Source organism: Hemiscyllium ocellatum, chromosome 17 (assembly GCF_020745735.1).
Source record: "Hemiscyllium ocellatum isolate sHemOce1 chromosome 17, sHemOce1.pat.X.cur, whole genome shotgun sequence".
NCBI classification, from domain to species: Eukaryota; Metazoa; Chordata; class Chondrichthyes; order Orectolobiformes; family Hemiscylliidae; genus Hemiscyllium; species Hemiscyllium ocellatum.
In genome coordinates this window covers 21879681-21904197 of record NC_083417.1, presented here as the reverse complement: position 1 = coordinate 21904197, position 24517 = coordinate 21879681, and the positions used below count along the sequence as shown (strand labels likewise).

The window sequence follows — 24517 nt, the reverse complement described above, 5'->3', positions numbered from 1 at the left end:
TATAAAGAACATAGCTGTAGTTTTCCACTGATCCCAACTCTTCAAGGCAGATGCTTACTTCTTTCGGAAGCACCTTGATAGCAGTTATAATGATTACAAATAATGGGACAAGCGATCAAACATCACATCAAGTTCCCCAATGTTGGAACAGTACAAATGAGATTTCGATTCAAAGTAAATGTACATTTTAACAGGTGGTGAGCCCTAAAATTTCACAAATACAAATTAACAATGATGCTCTAGAAATTGATTGAATTGGATATAACAAAGGGATTTATTTGCACCTTTGCAACAGCAAGAATTATTGACAAATAGCAAGGATCAAATGACAGGGCCCTTTCTTGTGGTCTGTTTTAATAAGAAGTTGAAAATAGTTAACTCCATGCTTCAACAGTCAATCAAATAGATGGTTTCAATAAATTGCTCCTCAATCTCAACCACATTAAATCAGGATGCAGCCTTCTCATCAACGGCGCCAAAGCACATCAACTATAATTTAACAGGAGGCCCACTTATAGATAGCAATGGCATCTATCTACACTCCCAGGGCACTGCATCTCAGGATTTGTCCTAAAAGAGATATAGCTGTTACAACTGAGCAAGGTAGGTTTGCCTACCAAATAGCTCTGAGATTCCGATCTTTGCTCTCTGGATTGTGAAGGGAATATTGCTATCAATCCATCACTCCAGTCTACTGAGATAAAGAGACTCTTCTTCAATTTCATCAGAGGGTTGACTGTCACAATCCGGGTAATTTCATAGCTACTGCATACAGTGACAGAAAATTACAATTGATGATGCTCCTCCGTGATTTATGTTTGACGCGGAAGGAGAAAGTGTCAGTTATAGCACAATTAACTGCATCAGTAACCACTTTAGGGAGAATGATGGTGTTGTAGATAATGCTGCTGAAATTGAAAGACAAGTGTATGTGTAACAAATGCCACATTTGAAATTCACAATCCTGATGCTCAGCTCAGTTTCTTAAAGCTGCAGAGCCATCTTGAAATAGATATTTGTCATGTTCAGGAAAAATCTTAAGTCGGCCAAGCTATTCAATTATATTTCATTAATCTAACTAGTGTGAGGCAGATTTCAAAATTGTGTTGTGACAGTGCTAACAAGTATTAAAAAAACACATTTAATATACGTCAAATGTACAACTAATAATCCAAATGTGTTTCAATTTGGTTTTGAGCTCTTTTGGGCGGCACGGTGGCACAGTGGTTAGCACTGCTGCCTCACAGCGCCAGGGACCCGGGTTCAATTCCCGCCTCAGGCGACTGACTGTGTGGAGTTTGCACATTCTCCCCGTGTTTGCGTGGGTTTCCTCCGGGTGCTCCGGTTTCCTCCCACAGTCACAAAGATGTGCGGGTCAGGTGAATTGGCCATGCTAAATTGCCCGTAGTGTTAGGTAAGGGGTAAATGTAGGGGTATGGGTGGATTGCGCTTCGGCGGGTCGGTGTGGACGTGTTGGGCCGAAGGGCCTGTTTCCACACTGTAAGTAATCTAATCTAAATAAGAGATTGGCTGTCTGAATATAAGATCGTTCTTTTGTTAATTATTCTACGTGAAAGAGAACCTGTTCAGGTGGAAAATTTTACTGTAAATGCTTGGTATGTATCCCCTCCCTGCCAACCCCTAGATCTTTGTCTTTATGCAGCCGAGGTTCATGCCAGAGGTGAAATTACGGTACAGTGCAGCAACTTTTCATTAAAGAGACTGGAAAGCCTGCCCACAGTTCCCTGGAAGAGAGAATGGTCACTTTGTAGACCATCTACATCATAAGACACTCATTCCTTCTGACCTTAAAATGTGACCATCTACAGAAAGCCAGGTTTCCAGCCCAACCTGAACCCCAAGTATTGCTTTCAGCTGTTCTTCAATTGTTGGCATGTTATAAAGCCTGACCATATTGCCAGATCTTGAAGTGGCAAAGAACCTGATATTTCCAAAAGGGAGAGTTCTCACTTCAGCTTCATTTCACTTTAAATGTAATTTTTTAAAATGTAAAACAAAATAAAGAATTTGTATAAGTATAGTTTCAAATGATTTTAGAGTTAATGACCTGAATATTTTGGGATAACTAAGTACTGCTACCTCTACCAAAAGTGTGAGCTGACCCTGTTTCAGTGGGCAGGGGTGTCCTAGACCACTGTTGTATGGTGACAACCAATCAGAGGCTGGCAGCTTGGCTCAGCATTATTAGCGCAAGCAGCAGCCTCTGCTTAGTCTGTTGAAGGAAGGAACAGCTGCCTTAATGTCATTAATGGCATCCATCGTTTCAAACCACTGATAGGACCTGAGGCCTCAAGAACTCATTACCTGCCCTTAGTTGGATGGCAAATGCAGAGCAGTAGGAAGTGGTCCCAACTCCCTCTCTGGATTCTGTCTCGTGAGTGCCATTCCTGCTTCCTGCTTCTCCTGTTGGCAACAAAGCACCCCATTAATGTGTAGTCATATGGTTCAGCCCTTGACGACTTCTATGTCTAATTGTGGCTTGGAGAATCAGGCAATACCTCTGTAACACAAATCAAAGAGACTGAGCACAAACTCGCAGAACAGTTCAGGGAACATGTCTAGTGCTTAAGCACCAATCAACCCCACCTTCCTGTGGCCATCCTCATCAATTGTCCTCCCACTCCCAAAAGGAAAGATCTATTCTGGGTCTTCTCCACTGTCTACACAAACTGGAGGGGGAGCAGCTCATCTTTCGCCTACAACCACACAGCCTCAACATTGAATTCACCAGTTTCCAAATCTCCCCTCCCACCAACTCATCCCAGATCCTATCCTTCGACTCAGATCTGCCCTCTTGACCTGACCTGCCTGTTCATCTTCCTTCCCATCTATCTGCTCCACACTTCCCACCAACCTATCAGTATCACCTCCCACCTTTGCTCACCTTTCCCCTAGCCACAACAGCAGCCCTCCGCAACCCCCATTTACCTCTGTACCCTTTTCCCCTCTCTCCAGTCCTGAAGAAGAGTCCTGCCTGAAACATGAACTACCTTGCTCCTTGGCCGCTGCCTGACCTGCTGTGCCTTTTCCATCACCACCCTTACCAAATCAGGGAATGTAATTACATCATTAGACTCATAATGTGCGAGACTTGTACCTGTTTCCAACATGGCCAGCAGGATTGAGATTGCCTGAAAATTAGAATGATGTTTAGACTAACTGTGTTTATTTTGTTTCTTTTATTGTTCCATGTGCAAACTGGGCAAGAAAATCTCTTCCAATTTATCTGTCAGCTGGATATATTTTGTAGACATAATCCTGAATATAATATTTATCTCCTAACATTTGATATGTCTGATATAAATGCAATTGTTTCATCCAGCTAAGACATAAATGGTTAATATTCTAATGTTGTTGTTTTTCCTTTTTTGATTAGACCCTGGAAGTATTGAAATATGAATTGATTGTCCAAGCTAAAGACATGGCAGGCAGTGATGTGGGATTGACAGGCACCGCAACTGCAACTATCATCATTGATGACAAGAATGACCATCCACCTGTATTCACAAAGTCTATGGTGAGTTATAGCATAAGTATCCTATAACTTTGTTAGACATCTTTAACATCAGTTAGAAGCTGAACTTAAGATTCAAATTTTAGCTTAAGAGAAGCAAGAGCAGGAATTGGCAATAAGGTCCATGGAACCCATTGTGTCAATCAGTGTTAATCATGGCAGAAATCTCCAGCTTTCCTGTCATACTGTGTATGTTTGTTCAGTGTAAACATACTGTAGTGGTTGTTCCAGGAGCTAAGCACTGAAATAGTCAATTAATTTAGTTGGCAATAGCCTATGTTAGTCCATACAATATAAATGCTTACCATTCTCAACTGAGCTGAATTAACGATAAGTGATTATAAATTTACAGGCAATTAGCAGCTGTCTGCTAAAGCATATATGTTGTAATTAATCAGTATTATCAGGAACAATTGAATGGCAAAACACAGATGTCAGGTTCAGTCTTTTAATGTGTACTGATGATGGCTGAGTTTCCTTGCTGTGCGCAATCACAAAATCAGGCTCTGATATGTTTATATTTCACAATATCACTAGGTATATTTTCTTGATGCAGTTTAAAATCAGTTTGAAAAGTATATATCAGTGGACATGTTTGGGAATTGATAGTGAAGGTTGCTCTTTCACCAATGAGGAAGGTTTAAATGCAATAGTAACAATGAATATGATGATAGGGTTAGATGAATTGGAGGAGTCACTTGTGAATCCTAACAATAGCATTGGACAATTGGTTCTGTGCTGTAAATACTGTTCATTGACAAGAAAATGATGAAAATGCTAAAGACTTTATAGCAGGATAAAATCCTGGAACTGGTTAGTTTATACATGAGGACCCTTCCAGCACATGCTATGTAAAATTTTTGCAATGTTCAAATCTATCCAAATTGTAGTAAATGTATATAAATATATTTTTATAATGAGTCTTCAGAAGAGAAGTCTGAAATAGTTTGTTGTTGGTTATGCTATTGCCCTATTTTAAATTGCAAATGGGATAGTGATGGACTCTATGCATCTGTTAAAATACAGACTGTCACAAAATGAAATACAATCACATTTAGAAGGAATTCACAGATAGAGATAACCTGATCAGTATCACTTACCTTGAACTTGTATGTTGCACAGTCCTTACAAATATGCCTGACGATTAGTGCCAAGTTTCCCAACCTACATTACAGAATTACATTGTGCGGGTCATAGAGTCATTGAGATGTGCAGCATGGAAACAGACCCTTCGATCCAACTCATCCATGCTAACAAGATATCTTGGGAGCTTTCTTTGTTCAGACTATTGTCATTGTTGTTTGGATTTTCTAGACATGTTACAATATCATTTAAATCAAATATGATTATTTTTACTGTTTTTGAAAGTTTCTTATCCTAAATTGAAGGGCGTAAATGAAGCAGGTTAACATATGCCCTTCTTGTGAAGACCTGTTTGATGCATTCCTGGAGTCGATCATCCTGTTTTGCATAAAATGCAGAGGACCAAGGGAGTCCAGATGTTACCTCACCGACAAGTAGCGGACTCTTCCACATTTTCATGAAAAGTGATAGCCTTTCCAATGGCTCATACAATGCCTTGTGCGAGGTCAACAGTTTTGATTTCATCGTGATGTCTGAAATCTACAGGCAGAACTTTACTTTCCAGTGGGCGGGAAGAGTGGGCAAGGTATTGTGTGGTAAAATGGTGAAGAGCCATATTGGAATGGTCCTTGACCATGTCCAGTTGTTGGAGGAATTTTATCAATGGTGCCTGACTTTTATTTTTGAAGGCATTAAAGGGCGGCAACAGGGAAAGTCACCCTGCAGCCGTAACAATTTCAGTGGAAGGTCTTCATACTATCACTTAGATAGAATCTTTTAATTTTTGGCTGCCTACTGGTGAGCTGCAGCAGGTCTTCAGGATGTCTCTGTCACAATCTCGTGAAGCTGCTGAGGCTTTGAATTACATGCCCTCTAATTGGACTACCAGCTCTTGAAGGTGGCTTGGGGTCTTGGGCAGGACAGTAATCCTGATAGCACCACTTGATTGGCTCCTGCCCTCAAAATTGAAGAGGATGCCCCTGCCAAAATGACAAAATCTGCCCTCTATCTCTGCCCTAGCAAGCCTGCTGCAAGGTATTACATGCGGGATTCTTACCAGTTGTAACTGCTGATGTTCACTGACTCTGGAAGTTTTAGCATGTGTAGACCCCCATTGGCTCACTAACCCATGCAGAACACAGGTGCCTGACTCTCTGTCTGGAAGGGAAATCCATTAGCCATGAATTATTTTTCCCTCAAGAATCTTTACCTATTTTACTTTTGCAAACTTCTATTCCATCTACACAATTTGCTGTTTCAGTGAATCCTCTGCTGTTTGCCAGCTGTCTTACATTATTTCTTCTGAGAATCACAGAATCATCAAGTGCAAAAGAGGTCTTTTTAGATTAGATTGGATTACTAACAGTGTGGAAACAGGCCCTTCAGCCCAACAAGTCCACACCGACCCGCATACCACCCACACCCATTCCCCTACATTTACCCCTTCACCTAACACTACGGGCAATTTAGCATGGCCAATTCACCTAATCTGCACATTTTTGGATTGTGGGAGGAAACCAGAGGAAACCCATGCAGACATGGGGAGAATGTGCAAACTCCACTCAGAGAGGTCACCTGAGGCGGGAATTGAACCCGGGTCTCTGGCGCTGTGAGGTAGCAGTGCTAACCACTGTGCCACCGTGCTGTCTTTTGATCCATTAAGTTAGTATCCCAAAAGTATTCTACTTACACTGTAGTCCTGCCTTCCTGCAGTAGGCCCATAGCCTAAATTGTTATGACATCCAGGCACTTTAAAGATTGTGAGGTTTCCTGCCTTAATTACCCTTCCAGCCAGTGCATTCCAGACCCCACCACCCTTTGGGTAAAAAAGATTTTCCTCAAATACCCTCTAAATCTCCCCCCTTTTGCTTTAAATTTATGCTGCTTTGTTATTGATCTTTTGACTAAGGTGAACAGCTGCTTTCTATTCACCCTATCTATGCCCCTCATAATCTTCTACACATAACTTCTATTCTGTCAGGTCTCTCCTCAACCTTCTTTGTTCCAAAAAAAAACAACCCAAGTTTATCCAGCCTGTCCTTACAGCTGAAATGCCAGGCAATATCCTGGTGAATCTCCTTTGCACCCCCTCCAGTGTAATCACATCCTTCTTTTAGTGTAGTGACCAGAACTGCATATAGTACTCCCAGCTGTGGACGAATCAAAGTTCCATACAGCTTCAACATGACCTCCCTGCTCTTATAGTCTATGCCGTAACTGATGAAGGTAAGTGTTCCGTGAATGTTCTTAGGCACCCTATTAACCTGACTTGACACCTTCAGGGATCTGTGGATAAGCACCTGAAGATCCCTCTGCTCCTCTGAACTTCCGAGTGTTTTGCTGTTCATAGAGTACTTCCTGTCTGTACAGATAATACGCGTATATTTCTATATCAAACATATCCATAGCTTTCTTTAATCAGCTTATCATCATTTGAGTGCTCATTCAATCTGGCACCAAGAATAGATTCCATTAAGTTTTCCACAACTGCTGTTAAATTGACAGTCTGTAGTTAGCTGGTTTTATCTTTTAAATAATGGACAGAAAAATGCAATTTTTCATCTGAAAAGTATAATCCCTGAATGTAATGCTTTAGAAATTGTGACTAATGCACCTGGCCCTGGACGTTTGTCTGATGTATGCATGACATCTTTAACCTCTCCTTACTACGATCTTACTGCTTCAAGAAGATCATCCCAGTGCCAAAAAAAAATCATGCAGCGTGTCTCAATGACTACCGCCTGGTAGCTCTGACCTCCACAATTATGCATTGTTTCGAGAGATTAGTCATGGCTCATATCAACTTTTCACCAATTTCCTCATTTCCCCTCCTCCCACCTCATCCCAGTTCCAACCTTCCAACTCGGCACTGCCCTCATGACCTGTCCATCTTCCTTCCCACTTATCCGCTCCATCTCCTCTCTGAACTATCACTATCACCTCCACCTTCATCTATCTATTGTACTCTCAGCTACCTTCCCTTCAGCCCTACCCGTTCCCATTTATCTCTGCACCCCCTTAGCTCACAGCCTCATTCCTGATGCAGGGCTTTTGCCTGATTCTCCTGCACCTCAGATGCTGCCTGACCTGCTGTGCTTTTCCAGCGCCATACTCGTGACTCTAATCTCCGGCATCTGCAATCCTCACTTTTGCCTCATATCAACGCCTTGATCCTTTGCCAATCACCTACTGGCTGTATGTTCATTCCTGGAAGATTTGGATAACAAGAATACTAATGTCAGGTTGTGACCTATTGACTACAGTTCTGTTTTCAACTCCATAATTCCAAATAAACACAACTCTAAACTCCGAGACCGAGGTCTTCACTCCCAACTCTGTAACGGGATCCTTGACTTCCTGACCCATAGACTGCAATCAGTAAGAATAGATGACAGGATCTCAAACAACTACGAGACAGAGTACACAAAAGAGATTGAGTGCTCAGACAATAATCTTTCCCTCAATGTCAGCAAAATAAAGCAGCTAGTCATTGATTTCAGGAAGCGGAGTGGAGGCCATGTCCCAGTCTATGTCAATGGTGCTGAAGTAGAAATGATCAGGAATGTCAAGTTCGCGGCAGTAATGATCACCAACAGTCTGTCCTGGTCCTGCCATATCAACGTAATGGTCAAGAAAGCACAACAATGCTTCTACTTCCTCAAGAGGGTAAGGAAACTCAGCATGTCCACAAGGAATATTACCAACTTTTATTGGTGCACCACAGAAAGCATCTTATCTTTGACAACTGCTGTTTCCAAGACTGCATTAAATGACAGAGTTGTGAACACAGCCCTGTCCATCACACAAATCAGCCTTCAAGCATTGACTCCATCTATTCTTCCCTCTGCCTTGGAAAGGCAACCAACATAATCAAAGACCCCCCTCCAGCCCAATTATATACTCTTCCACACTCTTCCATCTGGCAGAAGATATAAAAGTTTGAATGCATGGACAAATTGTTTCAAGAACAGCTTATTCCCAGCTGTTATCAGATATTTGAACAGACCTGTCAAATGTTAGTTCTGATCTCTATCTCTCTCTCTCTCTCTCTCTCTCTCTCTCTCTGTGCACCTTCTCTGTGGCTGTAACATTGCATTGTGCATTCTGTTCTGCTACCCTGATGCACATTGTATGGTACAATCTGCCCATATATCTTGAAAAACAATACTTTTCACTGTACCTTGGTACATGTGACAACAATAAATCAATCAATCAAGTGAGCATACAGTGAAGTGAGGATTAAGTGCTGTGGGGTGCTGATAGTTTGATGGTCAGAAGAGAAGTGCTATTGCATAGTGTGAAAAAAAAAGAGATTTGTCTGCTTTCAATGTGGAAGAGATGTGTCATAGTTTAACCCTGCAAATAGGTGCCTGATAAAGGATGTGCAAGTTAGTCATGATATGTTTGGAGATGGGTAAAAGGAGCATTGTCAGGCGCCTTTAAGAGAAGTAGAGAAATAAGTGGAAAGCTGTTGTCACTCTTATTGCTGTCATGAAATCTGCAGTTCTCTGTCAGTCATTAACCCAGATCTGGCAGTGATGCTGGAAGCACTCACCTATTTCCTGTGGCCTACGGAATGCTCCTTGCTATTTATCTTACTGTTCTTCATGTGTTCTTCCAGAGTGCATATTGGCAGCCACATTATCGTACATTACAATAATAATTTCACTTCAAGAATCCTTGGTTGGACTGTGTAGCATTTCGGAATGTTCTGGGGTGTTGTGAGTTAGTTCCTCCTTGGGCTCACTGATACTATTTCCTTCCAAGAGTGGTCTGTGTTTTACATTGATGTGAGTTGACTCCGTGTCCTATAGCTACTTGTATGATAGCAGGACCTGTGGACCCCTGTGACCCAGACTCTATATTTTTTTGTTTTGAATATCTGTTGTTTTTTTTTCAGTCTCTTCAAAGTAGATTAAATGAGGTGAGATTTGTTTAGCATTCTTAAGAACATCAGAAATAGGAGTAGGAGTTCGCCCTAGAGCCCATCAGGCCTGTTCTGGCATTGGACCAGACCATAGCAAATCTGCCCAAGGCCTCACTCCTCTTTCATGTCTTTTACTCATAGCCCTAAATTTCTACATACTTAAAATCATCTACCTCCTCTTTCAATACTTCACTGACTTAGGCGGCTCAACTATTTGGAACAGAAAATTCCAGACCTTCACTATTCTATGAGAGAAGAAATTCCTTCACATTTTAGTTTTTAATTAGTGTGATTTATTCTGTAATGATGTCCCCTAGTTTGAGACTGTATCATCAGTGGAAACATTTTCTCAACATCTAGGCTATTCAGCCCTGTCAGAATCTTGTCTGTAAACTGTTTTATTTCTCAGTAAAGTAAAACTTGCAGCCACGTGTATAATCAGATTGGGCTTATTCCAATTCAGCCAACTCTAACAATGTAAAAGTGCTAAATTAAAAAAAAAGACTTGTTCCCCAAATTGCTAGGTCATCTTACTTAGAATAACATCTTTGTATTTTGCCTAAAATCCCAAGCAGGTGCTCAGCCCCTGTGTTTGTTCTGCCTTTTTCCAACCTTCAAGTAACACGTATCTGCCTGATTGACCTTTTGGTCATGTTCTGTTTTAAAAGCTTTTTACTCTGTGTCAAATGCTTGGTTCTCATGCCTGTGTGACATATTAACTGTTATAACCAGACCCAGGCGATCAAGCTCAATTTGTTACAATTCCAAATGGGATATCTTAAACTGCTCAGGTGAGGAGAAATGAATTTGCTTCCCTCTAAATTCCCACACCTACCCTGCTGGCTACAAGGTTAATTTAAAAATGATCCCTTCCCTTGTGAACAACCATTCCCTCAGCCCTAAACTAAGTTTTAAAAGGAGTCAACTGAACCAGACTTTCTTGATGAGAGCTAGGCCAGCATTTATTACCCATCTCACATTGCCCAGATAAGAGTCAACCACATTGCTGTGGATCTGGAGTCACATGTAGGCCAGATCAGGTAAGGATGGCAGATTTCCTTCCCTAAAGGACATTTGCGAGTCAGGTGGGTGTTTACTGACAATTGGCAATGGATTCATGGTCATCATAAGACTCTTAATTCCAGATTTTCAAACTCTGCCATTGCCATGACATGAGCTCAGAACATTAACTAGCTGTCTGGATTAACAGTCCAGTGATAATACTATCAGGTTGAACTGTCATTTAGTTCAACCTTTTATGAATTGAATTGAGTTAGCTTTAGTGTCATGTGTACTCAAATGAGTACAGTGAAAACTTTACAGTTGCCGCAATACAGCACCATCTTAGGTACAAAGGTACTGAGGTACAGCTACTTAAGATCAAATTCTTAGGAAACAAATAAAAATTAGAAAAGTAAAAAAAAAGTTCAGCATTATAGGTCATAGGAATAAATTAGAAAAATAAAGAAATTAAAAGTTCAGAATATCAGTCTTCCTTACCCATGCCTGCACTTAGCCTCAAGGGATTTCTTATAACTTTGTTTTTCTTCTTAAGTAGGGCAATCACTCAACCAATTTCATGGTGCTGGTGATCCTTACTATTCCTTCAAAAGGTGATGATTGACCACCATCAAGAACTGCTGATAGATGTTAGATACAACTGTGTCCCTTGCTATACCATATGAAAGGATAATTAAGATTGAACTATGATGCTTTGAGACTGAAGATCATTTAAACCATTCCTAAAGACCATTCAGAAAACCATTCATAATCATTCTTGGATACCAGTTTTTAAAAATATTTTCTGAATATTTCTCAGCTGAATTCAAGTTCTCTATCCATTGTGTTGGTACCTGAACTCTTAGCCTCTAATCATTAGTTCCAGTCTTTGAGTCAATTGTCCAATAACTTAATCATCAGCAGATTAAGCATGCCTTAGAGCATTAATAAGGATGAGCATTGGTCAGTGCCTTATGTAATAGCACCTTACGCTTTATCAGCTATCAGACAAGGATTTGAATGTGGTACTGCCCTATTGGTAGCCCAATGATTTCTACCACCAGCCTTTACATTCACTGTGCTAGCTAACGCAATGGTCTAGCACCTGAATAAATTAGGAAACATTCAAATATGGCTTAAAGTATTTGCAGCTATTCAAGAGTGACTTTTCCTTCCATATCAACCTCTTAACAGTAAACACCTATATCCTTTTAAAGATTCCCATTAGGAATTGTTGATCAGACTTGAAAGCATTGTACCCTTCCAGTGTCAGGCCTGTTTCAGGGCCATAGCCTGTCTCATGTCCAATCAAATGGCAACAAATGCAAGCATTTTTACCTCCACCCCACACCATAAATAGATTTGATTGGGTGGGTGTTACATATCTGCCTTACCACCAGTAATTTTCACTGTTCTTCAGAGCAGCAGAGTTCATTGAAAACATTGAAAAGTGTGTGTAGATATTAGATAGGACGACATGGGATGTATGACACAGATAGAGCCTATTTGATCCAAATAATCCATTCTACTACTAAAAGTGCTTGTCGAGCTTTCTCCCACCTTTTCTCATCTAAAGTTGCTATTGTTTTTCTTTAATTACACTCTCCTCCTTTCTATGACAAAGTGAGGACTGCACATGCTGGAGATCAGAGTCAAGAGTGTGTTGCTGGAAAAGAACAGCTGGTCAGGTAGCATCCAAGGAGCAGGAGAATCGACGTTTCATCAGGAATGATTGTGCTGCTCCTCTGATGCTACCTGACCGGCTGTGTTTTACCAGCACCATACTCCCGATTCTCTCCCCCTTTCTTCCTCATTTGCCAGCAGTTTTCCCCTAAAGTGCATCTATACAATTCAATTCATCCACTTCTTGTGGTGGCTTTCCTTATGTGGAAAGCCTCTAATTCTATTCCTTTTTTTTCAAGAAAATACTGGAATGAGTCAGCTACTATGGCTGGTGAGGAACTTGGAGGTAGAGAGGGCACGTACTTAGGTAGGAGGTTGATGGCATACCAGAGCCTCACTGCCTTCCTGCTTTGACCAGAGTAAAATTCTGGCCAGTCTATTATGAATGGGATGGGGTGCAGAGGTGGTAGCTGGAGAATGGGCAGGCATGGTGTGAGGGGGGTGAGGATGTCATCTCCTGATAAAAGGCTCAGCCATTGACAGCCACCTTCCTACCCTTATTATGAACTTTAATGACCCATGTCTCATGACTCCACTCCACAAAATGACTCCAACCCTGCCCTAGTACTTAACTATGGCCTGGATCACTTCACAGTCCTCAGTGTCCTTCTAGTAGCAGCAACAGACTGCTGAGCACACAGTCAGCTGCCCCCTGATTTCTCAGCTGCTGTAGGTAGGTGAGACCTCTGTGCCACACCTCCATCTCCCGCTCTCTCCATTTCATGTGAAGCCACCCCACCACCTGAATGGCTTGTGGTTTGGTGGACCCTCCTGAAAGTCCCCTCGCACCAACAAGATTCTGCCCATTCTCCCTGAAAACAGTCTGTGAAAACCATTCGTAACTGTGAAGGCTTGATGAGATAGCCTTTCAGCCACTTCTTTCTGAAGAGAAAATCGATCCAGCCTGTGAAGTGATGAACAAGGATGCTCCTTCAGGGAAGTATGTTAAGCTGTGGTTTTGTCGAATGCCTTTCACATCTATAATCTGGGCTGCTATCCATTGTCGGCACTTTGGAAGACAGGCTGTTCTGTTTGCTAGTGGTAAGGGACTTGGATGAATGCACATGAGTGACAACAAATGTATTGTCTCCTTCTAATAGGATAAACTCACAGTATAAATTAATGCTTAACTTGCATCTTGGTAAGAGAGTGCAGAAGGGGCTGATGTGGGAATTAATGTGTTGGCATAGTGAGAGTTGTTTGTTTCTGTGGCTGATACTGGTTTTAATTTTTGAAATTTTATTCTGTTTTTGTGATGCTTTTTTCCTGTCTGGAAGTGATTGGTGCTGATGGTAATGTAGGGAATGGGAATGCTTAATTCCTCAGTGCTAATGCCATTCAATTTGACGAGCATTAAGTTTCACACAAAAAGTAAAATGCCTTTTAAATTTTGTTGTCTTGCATTGTTCATGCATAGCTTTTAATTGAAAGAACTATTATTGATTGTTCATCCGTGTACTGTAGAGTGAGGCTATGCTATACCCTTTGTATACACCACCTCAGAATAGCTGTTCAGTTTTGTCAAAGTAAATTCCCAGCATCAAAAAAAATTGTCACTTCAATAACTGCTACCAGGGTATGACTGACTATAGCATATAGAACCCACTACGTGTTTTAGATTGAAGCATGTATAGTGCAACCAGCTGATAACCACTTATAGTTTTGTTATAGTTATATTAAACAATAGCTGTTCGAGCTGTGTTGGTGGAATATATATCAACGTCACTTGCCTCTGATTCAAAAAAGAAAAGCAATGATACTAAAGTTAAATAGTTATTCATCATTTACAGTTGAGTTATTCAAATAAATCTGCATTTTTGACCTTCAGATGCTGCCTAAATTTGCATTCATCTATATTAATTACTAAATACTGAAAGTTCTCCTTATCATGATTTTTGGCATGTTTGTAACTTTGAGGAAACTACCGGCCAATTAGCCTATGTGTTGTTTGCTGCCTCAACTGCCTTGAATGAGGTCTTTTACATTCTAACTGAACATCCAGACTATGGTGTAACAGACATGTCTATCAACCTTTGAAATTATTCTTTAAATCTAATCAGACCTCAGGAAGAATATTAGAAAGAATCCTAGTTTATCTCCCAGGATACCAGTAGGATTTGCTCAGAAGCTTCTGATAAAATTGACGCTACACTTAATCCTTTGCCTTTAGCAAATGGTCTTCCAGAACTAACACATGTACATACCAATATAATGGCAAATTGAACATAGAACATTACAGTGCAGTATAAGCCCTTCGGCCCTCGATGTTGCACCAACCTGTGAAACCAATCCAAAGCCCTTCTGACCTGCACTACTCCATTTTCATCGATATGTCTATCCAATGATCATTTAAATGCGCTTAAAGTTGGCGAGTCTACTACTGTTGCAGGCAGTACCTTATTCAACATTTCCATTTCCCCACCAAGCTTTCCTGTGGTGGGTAACAGCAGATATAATTAAAATTCCATTAAGGTTCTAATTTTGACCTATGACCCTGCTTGGCCTCTGTGCAACCTTGCTGTCTGACGAGGTGAGAACCTAGACCTGGAGGAGTCTCCTCAGAAATGGGGAGATGGAGACTTTGACAAAGATGCTGGGGCAAATAGGGCAGTAGTGCGACAAGACAGAAAGTCCTACTCAAAGTCTTAGTGGTAAGAAATGGAAACGATTAGCTTTACACAAGTATTTTTTGACACACAGATGTTATAATCCTGGTACAGAGGTTCTCCTTTCCTGCACGGAATGGTTCTTTTATAACCATGAAATTCTAACTCTCTTTGTTTTAAATTGAAATTTATTTTATTCCCATTGCACTAATAAGGTCCTGTCAGTTTCCTAGCCAGAAAGTCTTACGAGGAAAGGCTGAAGTTGTTTTCATTAGAGAGAAGAAGGTTGAAAGATGATTTAATTGAGATGTATAAGATAATCAGAGGGTTAGATCAGGTGGACAGTGAGAGCCTTTTTCCTTGGATGGTGAAGGCTAACATGAAGAGACATAACTTTAAATTTAGGGGTGATAGATTGAGGACCGATATCAGGGGTAGTTTCTTTATTCAGAGAGTAGTAGGGATGTGGAACAGCCTGGCTGCAACAGTAGTAAACTTGCCAATGTTAAGGGCATTTAAATGGGCATTAGATTTACATTTGGATAATAATGGAAGGCTATAGATTAGATGGGCATCAGATTAATTTTTCAGGTCGGTGCAACATCAAGGGCCGAAGGGCATGTACTGCGCTGTAATGTTCAATGTTCGGAACATCAGTTTAGAGTTCTGTAGGATGACATGGGAGCTGCACTTGCAAAGTGAAAAGCTTGGCTTGCAATGGGAATTCAACCATGACAGAGATGTAGGGGGATTGCACTATGCTGAGGTTATGTTCCTCCCAATGGACAGCCATGGATGTGAGTCTCAGCACTCTGTGCCCTGCAGCACATGATGCACATGTGACTAACTAGGGTAACTGATGGTCCTTGAGGTAATCTCCAAAGAACTTATCTGTGGTCAAAGGTGACCTCCCAGTCACCATCCATTTTAATTTCCCTTCCCACTCCCTTTCCAACATGACCATTCTTGGCCTCCTCCATTGCCATTAGGAACCAAACTGCAAATTGGAGCTGCAACACCTCAGCTTCCGCCTGGGCAGCCTACTGCCCGGAGGACTCAACAGTGAGTTCTCCAATCTCAAATAATTTTCTTTCCCATCTCCTGACCCTCTTCCCAGCCCCTCCCCCTCCCTGCCACTCCTCCCTGCGACCAATCAGATTCGTTGCTCCCATCGACCTACCAGGTCACACCCCTGCCTGTCTTCACCTATCCCCACTTCACCACTCTGTCCCCACCACACCCTTTATCTGCAGCTCCCTCTACACCCACCCCCAATCCTGAAGAAGGATTACACTCAAAACATTGATTTCTCTACCTCCTGATGCTTGCTGTGTCCTTCCAGCCTCCTGTCAAATTAATCCTATCCTGGTAGATTAAAAGAATCCAGAGGAATATCCTGCAAAGTGGACTGTTTTTGTTTCAAGTGTGATGCTGTGCAGGAATTTCATACCCAAGAATCCAAGGTGACTCTAGTGTTGTGTATTTATTATTTTGCAACTTGTCTTGGTGCCAACGTGGCAGCTGCAGCTGTGCTTGAGGGAGCCCGCTGACTGGTATGACTTGGATTGCTTTGGCAGTAGTCCTCTGTTGGACCTGGGCCTCACTGACTCCAGCAAAGGGGTAGTTGCAGTGGTGGGTGGCTTCTCTTGCACAGGTGCACAACTAGCTAGTTGTACATAACAAGCTGAAGTTTTTATTTTATTTGTTCCCAGATTGTGGCCCTTGGGCAACATTTGTTGCTCATCCTAATTGCTCTTGAGAAGCTGGTATAGCCTTTTTGAACCACTGCAGTCCTTGCGATGCAGGCACACCCAAGGCTTCTTCGGGATCGAGTTCCAGCATTTTGATCCAATGACAGTGAGGAAATGTGATGCAGTTCCAAGTGTGGATGGTGTGTGGCTTGGAGAGGAACTTGCCCGTGGTGATGTTTCACTGTATCTATTGCCCCTATCTTTCTTAATGGAGGATGACACAAATTTGCAGATGTTTATTGAGATGTTTTGAGATGTTTATTGAGTCGCTGCAGTTGTACCCACTCTGCGTCAATGTTGGAAAGTGACTATTGAAAGTGGCAGATGGGATGCTGGTGAAATGGGCTGCTTTGTCCTGGATTGTATTAAGCTTCTTCAGCTGGACCTGATGGAGGCATTTCATTCCATGGCGAGGGTAGGCAGTATGGAAGGCTACCTCAGAAATGCCCCTCCTCCCCCAGCATGACAGTCTCTGGATGCTAGTTTGTCACTTCTCTACCCTCATGCTTCAGAATGGCACCTCCCTTAGCCCCTGGAGTGAAGTAAAAGCCTTTGTCCCCATGCAGCCTAACTATTTAATGAATGCATCTATGCCCAAGTGGTGGAATGAGGAGCTGAGAGTATAGCTGGCTGATAATGACCGGCCTGCTGGAATTGCGTCTCCACAGTGGGCACCACCCACTCCACAGGGTACTGATATGTGACATCAGACAGAATGTGTGTATACCCCTCAGTCCTTTGCTCCAGACTGTGCATGATCTCTAAGACAGGGATATGTTCCATGGTTGCTCCTGCATCTTCTTCAGCTCATTAATAGCCAAATCCAGAGGCTCAACATCTGTACTGGGCTGATCAGGGACCTGTCTTCCAACAATCATCTGAGAGTCAGAACTATTGCCTGTTTATTCCTTCTCTAATCGTGGGCATGTGTTCACCAGAACGAGACCTCAAGCTGATTCTGTGTACATTACCCATTGAGGTGAATGTCTCTATGCTGGTGGAGTATGGCAAAGAAAGCCTTGGCGGTTCCTCCTCTCTCAGAAATGTACTGCATCAGGCTGGTAGAGATGGGCCTGGGGGCTGGAGCTGTTCGAGGAGAAGTCTTGACCTTTCCGGGGTAGGGGATTTTGAGGCTGCAGCAGAAAAACAAAGATTTGCTCATATTATGAGCTGCCGCTCTTACTCAAGAATTTATTAAGACATTGCTGCTTGACATGCAGATAGGGTCGCTGCTTAAAGACTTCCTTACTAGATGACTGTAGATGTCCAATCTCCCCTTCAGCACACGCACGTTTCCCTTGCTCACTAGCAAGCTAGACAAGCTGCTTCTCAAAGGGAAAGGAACCTTCTATCGGGCCTTGCTCTACCTCTCCCTCGCTGTGCAAGCTCACACTGATTATACATTCTTCTCCTGCAGAAAGAGAGAAGCATTATGACACGTTAGCTTACATATATGAGCACTATGCTGTCAATCTCCAGAGCTTTGAGTGTCTGTGTTAAAGGGCTCTGAATGAAAGGTAACTCGATGTTGTCAAAGAGCTAGTGTTGTATTGCAACAAAAAATGCATACAAATCTTCAATTGGCTTAAAAACATTTTGAAAAGTTTGCTGGAAAACAGATTGGAAGAATTTTCTGATCCTTTTGCTATCAGCCATCAAGTTCCCTTGTCACACTCCAATAAAATAACATTGCTTCAGATCAATACCAGAATGAAAAGAGAAACATTCCACTTACTGATGTGGCACAAGAATTGCTTTAGGCAATTCTTTGCATGGTCTGTATTATTCGTGTGGAAAATTAAGCAACAGAGTGCTCTCCAAAACTGGTCGGATTAAGATAAAAGGGATTAGGCTAAAATGGAATCAGAGGAATGGAATGTTGGATGGAACTATTGGGCAGAAGATGATACCAGGGATGAGATGGAACTGAGGCATCAAAGATGACAAATTTATGGTAGTTAACGATCTGTGTGACCAGGTAGAATAGGTGAATGCGACTTTGCGTCAGACAGTATACATGCAGCAGAATTGGTGAATGGATTGTTGGCCAGTAAAAAGAGCAAGTGAGCAAGTTAACTGGAGATGATAAAGACTTGGTTATCAGGCACTAGGATGAAGGAATTGAAGCAGAGTGGAGTCAGTCAATGCTGTTGATGTGAAAGCAAGCAGTTGATTGGAAGATTTTTGAAGAGAAACATACTAAAACCATTTGGGGCAATACAAGGATATGAGAGCAGGGAGGTTGAATGTGAAAAGGTGAATCAAACTCTTTTTTAAAAAAATTTGTTTGTGGGACTTGGGTGTCGCTGGCTGGCCAGCATTGATAGCCCATCTTGGAATCTTAATTTTAAAAATATCAAGCTTTTTTACAATTAATTATACCTTCTAACATCTACATAATGTTATTCAGAGGCATCAGATACCTCATCTGTACCAAATACTTTCATCATAACGGCTTGGAAAGGATGGATGCTAGAAAATTGTTTCCATTAGGTGAGGAGACTAAGACCTGTGGACACAGCCTTAGAATTAGAGGGGGACAATTCAGAACAGAAATGCGGAGACATTTCTTCAGCCAGAGAGTGGTGAGCCTGTGGAATTCATTGCCGCAGAGTGCAGTGGAGGCTGGGATGCTAAATGTCTTCAAGGCAGAGATTGATAAATTCTTGATGTCTTGATGAGAATGCTGGTACTTGGAGTTGAAATGCCCATCAGCCATGATTGACTGGTGGAGTGGAGTTGATGGGCCGAATGGCCTTACTTTCACTCCTATATCTTATGGTCTTATGGTTTATCATAAATGGAACTTCTATCAGTACGTAGATTAGATTAGATTAGATTACTTATAGTGTGGAAACAGGCCCTTCGGCCCAACAAGTCCACACCGACTCGCCGAAGCGCAACCCACCCATACCCCTACATATACCCCTTACCTAACACTACGGGCAATTTAGCATGGCCAATTCACCTGACCCGCACATCTTTGGACTGTGGGAGGAAACCGGAGCACCCGGAGGAAACCCACGCAGACACGGGGAGAACGTGCAAACTCCACACAGTCAGTCGCCTGAGGCGGGAATTGAACCCAGGTCCCTGGCGCTGTGAGGCAGCAGTGCTAACCACTGCTAGCAGTGCTAGATTTTAATGCACCAATTTCATATCCTTTCCATTTTTTCATCTTAATAAACTTGAATATTACATAAGGCAAAGCAACTTGGACAATATCAAGGTCCAATGTTAAGTTCCATCTCAAAACATTATCATTAATAAAAGCCCATTTATATTTTATTGATTAGGACAGTTCCGCTGCACTAAATGTAATGTAGACTAAGAGCCCAAGATCAGAAAAAATAAACTTAGAATTTCATTTCTGAATTTTTTTTAAGTTTGGAAGCATCAAAAGTGAAAATACTTTCAGATGGATAACTGCTGTTATATCTCTGATGAAGTAATATATACGAGGCTCCATTACACACATTTCATTGGGAAATTTCAGCACGTTAAAGATGACATATAAATGCAAATTGATGTTATAAAATTTTATCACCCTTGCATATAATCTATTCCAGCACGACAAATTACATTGGATTACAGATAATATTTGTCACAACTTTTTTTTGTTTGTCTTTTGTCAGTTCTGAAATTCTTAACTTATGTTTATATAGTCAACTATATTAAAATATTTATTTGCAAGGTTATATTGGGTAATAGTTGAAGAGTGACTTTCGATATAATCCAATCAGCATGATGAACATGCTGCAGGTCAAGATGGCCACTATAGTCCCATGAGAAAAAAACGATATCACGTGGAGTTACGGCACGATTTTAAAGGTCACTGGCATTGTAAAACATAAATGTAAATTACCAGTTGAAGGTGCACAAGTCATGAAGCTGGTTCTGACTCTAGCACTACGACTTAACTTTGAAATGACTTTTTTTTTCATTCTTTCTCTTTACCTCCCTCTCACAAACCATGGACTTGCTTTGAAGATAGCATGCTTGGATGGTGTAGCCATTTTCTGATGTCTCCATGACACACTGCTATTTTTAAAGAGAGGGCAGGCTGTGAGTGGTTAACCAATAAGCTCCTCACACCTAATTTACTTATAGAATTTGTTAGCTGTCTGAACAGGGCAGAGACAAATTTCCAAACTGAAGAGCAAAAAGATCTGGGGTGTGATACAGCAGGACTGTCAGGAGTAGAACAGGGAGACATTATTTCTTGTTGCTGCTGTTTTGCAAATGTTGGGCATGCTTGTAGATTGTGAAGCTGCTGGCTGTCTGATCTCCTGCCTATTCCATTCTGCAAGGCCAGTGCCCTTCGCCTTTGGAAATGATTCTACAGATGCAGTTCATACCTCCAGCACATACATGGCACACTGATTGCACACCATGACCACTCACAGCAGTAAGGGCTTTTGAATCTCAAAGTAGCACACATCAATGATGTCGATATGGCACAAGGTCAGTTGGCTCTTAACTGCCCTTTGAAACAGCCTAGTAAGCTATGCAGGCTTATTTAAAGTCCAACAGAATGGAAACCTCACAGTGCAGCTGGCCTGGACCATGACACTAGAAATAACAATGATATTTCCTATCAATGTTACAAAGTCTTACTTTCTCGGGCTTGTTACAAAGTTGGGAGAGCTGTTCCACAGTCTATTCAAGAAAGGGCCTGCCATAGTCATTCTCATGGAATCATACTTTTCAGATAACCTCTCAGATATTCCCATCACCATCCCATGGTGTATCCTATTCCAAGAACAGGACATGCTCGCTAGTGGGGCTTCACAAAGCTTCAACTGGAGGCTCACTGATGATGTTACCTAGAATGGTGATGAAACATCTGGAAGTGAACCTTCCAGCTCAGCGAGCAAACTTACATCCAGAACGCTCACTCATTGCAATGATACAGTCAGGAAGGAATTGTTCTGATCGTCCTCAGTATTGACTTGGTACCTCAAAAAGTCACAAAGCATCAGAACAAACGTGGGTAAGGAAATCGTGCTTTACTGTGTCTCTCCCCCACACACCCCCTTCAGCTGATGAATTAGTATTCCTCCAAGTTGAACATCACGTGGAGGAAGAATGGAGTATGGCAAACGCACAGAATGTGCCCTGGGTGAGGGGACTTCAGTATCCATCAGTGAGAATGACTCAATACCATCAGTACAACTGAGCTGGCTGAGTCCTAAAGGACATAGAGTGGACATATTACAGTCTTGGTTAACTGAACATGACCGCACGGGTGACTGTCTGAAATATCAATGCAGAATTTGACTGAATGTGTCATCAAGAAACCCTGACAAACCTGGAGTCAATAGGAATCAAAGGAATACCTCTCCATTGATTGGTGTCATACCTAGCACATAGAAAAGTGTTTATGCTTGTTACAGGCTAATCATCTCAGCTCTAGGACATTTCTGCAGGAGTTCCTCAGTCTTGTGTTCTTTCATTCTAACCATCTTGAGTTGCTTCCCTCCATCTTATGATCAGAAGTGGGGTTGTTCATTGCGTGATTGTCAATGTTCAGCCTGATTCATTTCTATTCAGGTGCAGAAACTGCCTGTGCCTACATGCAGAGAAACCTGGACAATGTTCAACTTTGGCTGATATGTGTTCAGAAACATTTGCATCACACAAGTGCCATGCAATGACTTTTGTAAAACCCAGAGGGAATCTCACAATTATCATTTCAAAGTCATGGCATTAACATTGATGAATCAACCACTAACAACTGCCAGAAGATGACCAGTGACTACAAACTGAACTAGACTAGCCATATAAATACTCTGCGAAAGTGAGGACAGCAGATGCTGGAGATCAGAGTCTGGATTAAAGTGGTACTGGAAAAGCACAGCAAGTCAGTCAGCATCCGAGGAGCAGGAAAATCGACATTTCAGGCAAAAGTCCTTCATCAGGTGGTTACATCCTGATGAAAGGTTTTTGTCCAAAATGTCGATTTTCCTGCTCCTCGGATATTACCTGACCTGCTGTGCTTTTCTAGCACCACTCTAATCGAGACGCATAAATACTATGGCTACAGGAACAGGTCAGAGGATGCAAATTCTGCAGTGAGTAACACATTTTGTGACTTTCCAAAGTCTGTTCACTATCTACCAGGGGCAAGTGCAGGAATGTGATGGAATATTCTCTATTTTCCTCTATGGGGGGAGGTCCAAAAGCACTCAAGAGGCTCAATACAATTCAACGCAAAGCAGCCATGTTGATTGGCATCACATCTGCAAACATCTACTCCCTCCAACACCAACAATTTGTAGAAGTGTGTTCTAATGATAAGATACACTGCAGAAATTTTCTAAGGCTGCTTAGACTGCAGCTTCCAACCCCATGATCTAGGAAGGAGAACTAACACGAAACACTCCCAACCCCATAAGTCACCTGACATGAAATCTATCAGAACTTACCTGGAGAACAACCCAAACACCTTTTCAAAAAACGTGACTGGACCTGAAGTAACAAATTGGTGGCACCTGAAACCAGGACCCAACTGGACAAATCCAAACACCAGCAGAAACTTACCTTCTCCAGTGGGTCCTAAGCAAATTCCCTCCAGTAAAAAAACACAGTCAATTACCTGCTACACTGGGTCCTAAGCAGACCCTCTGCAAACATACACCAAACTGCAATCTACCTGCTCCACAGGATCCTAGGAAGGATCATTTAATTGGAAGCAGTCAGAATCCACTCCAGCAGACCACCGGACCACTGCGTGGAAGCAGGGTAAGCATGCTGGCCTGCTAGTAAGACTGAGACTACGCTGTTTCAAGACTGCCCTTCCTAGCTTACTCCTAGCAAATGTACAATCTCTGCAGAATAAGATGGATGAACTCAGATCACGGCTCAGCTTCCATCGTGAACTGCGGGTCTGCTGCATATTCTGCTTCACAGAAACCTGACTCAACCCATCCATTCCCAACTGCGCACTTCAGACTGATGGTTTTTCTATCCATTGTAGGGACCATACTGCATCCTCGGATAAGACAAAGGGTGGAAGGCTTTGCTTTTTAATCAACAACTTGTGGCGCACAAACATTGCAACCGTGGGCAGCCATTGCTCCCTAAACCTTGAACTCCTCACCATCAAATGCTGCCTCTTCTATCTACCATGGGAATTTACCGCTGCTAGACTAACTGCTGCGTACATACCGCTACAAGCAAAGCTTGAGGAAGCTCTGGATGCGCTGTACTCCAGCACTAACAACCTGGAGATTGAACACCCTGAGGCTATGTTTATTGTGACTAGTGACTTCAATCAGGCCAATCTAAGGAAGATGTTGCTCAAGTAGCACCAGAACATTAACTGCCCCACCAGGACCGAAAGATTTTAGAAAACTGCTACACCACAGTGAAGGATGCCCACGGCACCATCCCCCGCCCTCATTTCAGGAAATCCGACCACAATGCCTTGCTGCTGCTTCCGGCTTACAGGAAAAGCTCAAACAGGAGACCCCTCCTGATGGATACAGGTCCAGCGCTGGTCAGAGGAGGCAGAGGATTGATTCCGGTGCTGCCTGAAATCAGATGATTGGGCCATGTTCAAACAATCTGCAGGTAACTTGGACGAGTACGCCACCACCATCACAGACTTTATCAGCAAGTGTGTGAAGGACTGCATACTGAGGGAGTCAATCTGGGTGTTTCCCAACAGGAAACCCTGGATGAATCAGCACGTACATAACCTGCTAAAAAACAGGCGTGAGACCTTCAGATCGGGAGACCCACTCAAATATGAGGAATCCAAGTTTGACCTTCGCTGTATTGCTTGTGAGACAAAGCTTTTCACTGTGCCTCAGTACACGTGACAATAAATTAAATTAAATTTGATTCAAATCAACATAATGTAAAATGAATCTACCAATGATTTAATATAACTTGCAAGCTCCCCTCCAAACCACTATCATCCTGATTT

The 24517-nt window shown here is 42.1% G+C and overlaps 1 protein-coding gene across 1 annotated transcript in view; it reads left to right on the top strand.

Moving 5' to 3' along the window:
• The window catches only part of cdh13 (cadherin 13, H-cadherin (heart)), a 1093774-nt gene that overhangs the window by 935593 nt on the left and 133664 nt on the right, over positions 1-24517 (top strand). The window contains exon 8 of the mRNA XM_060837989.1: positions 3398-3538. Coding sequence (XP_060693972.1) covers positions 3398-3538 — 141 coding nt within the window. The remainder of the gene's footprint in view (positions 1-3397; positions 3539-24517) is intronic.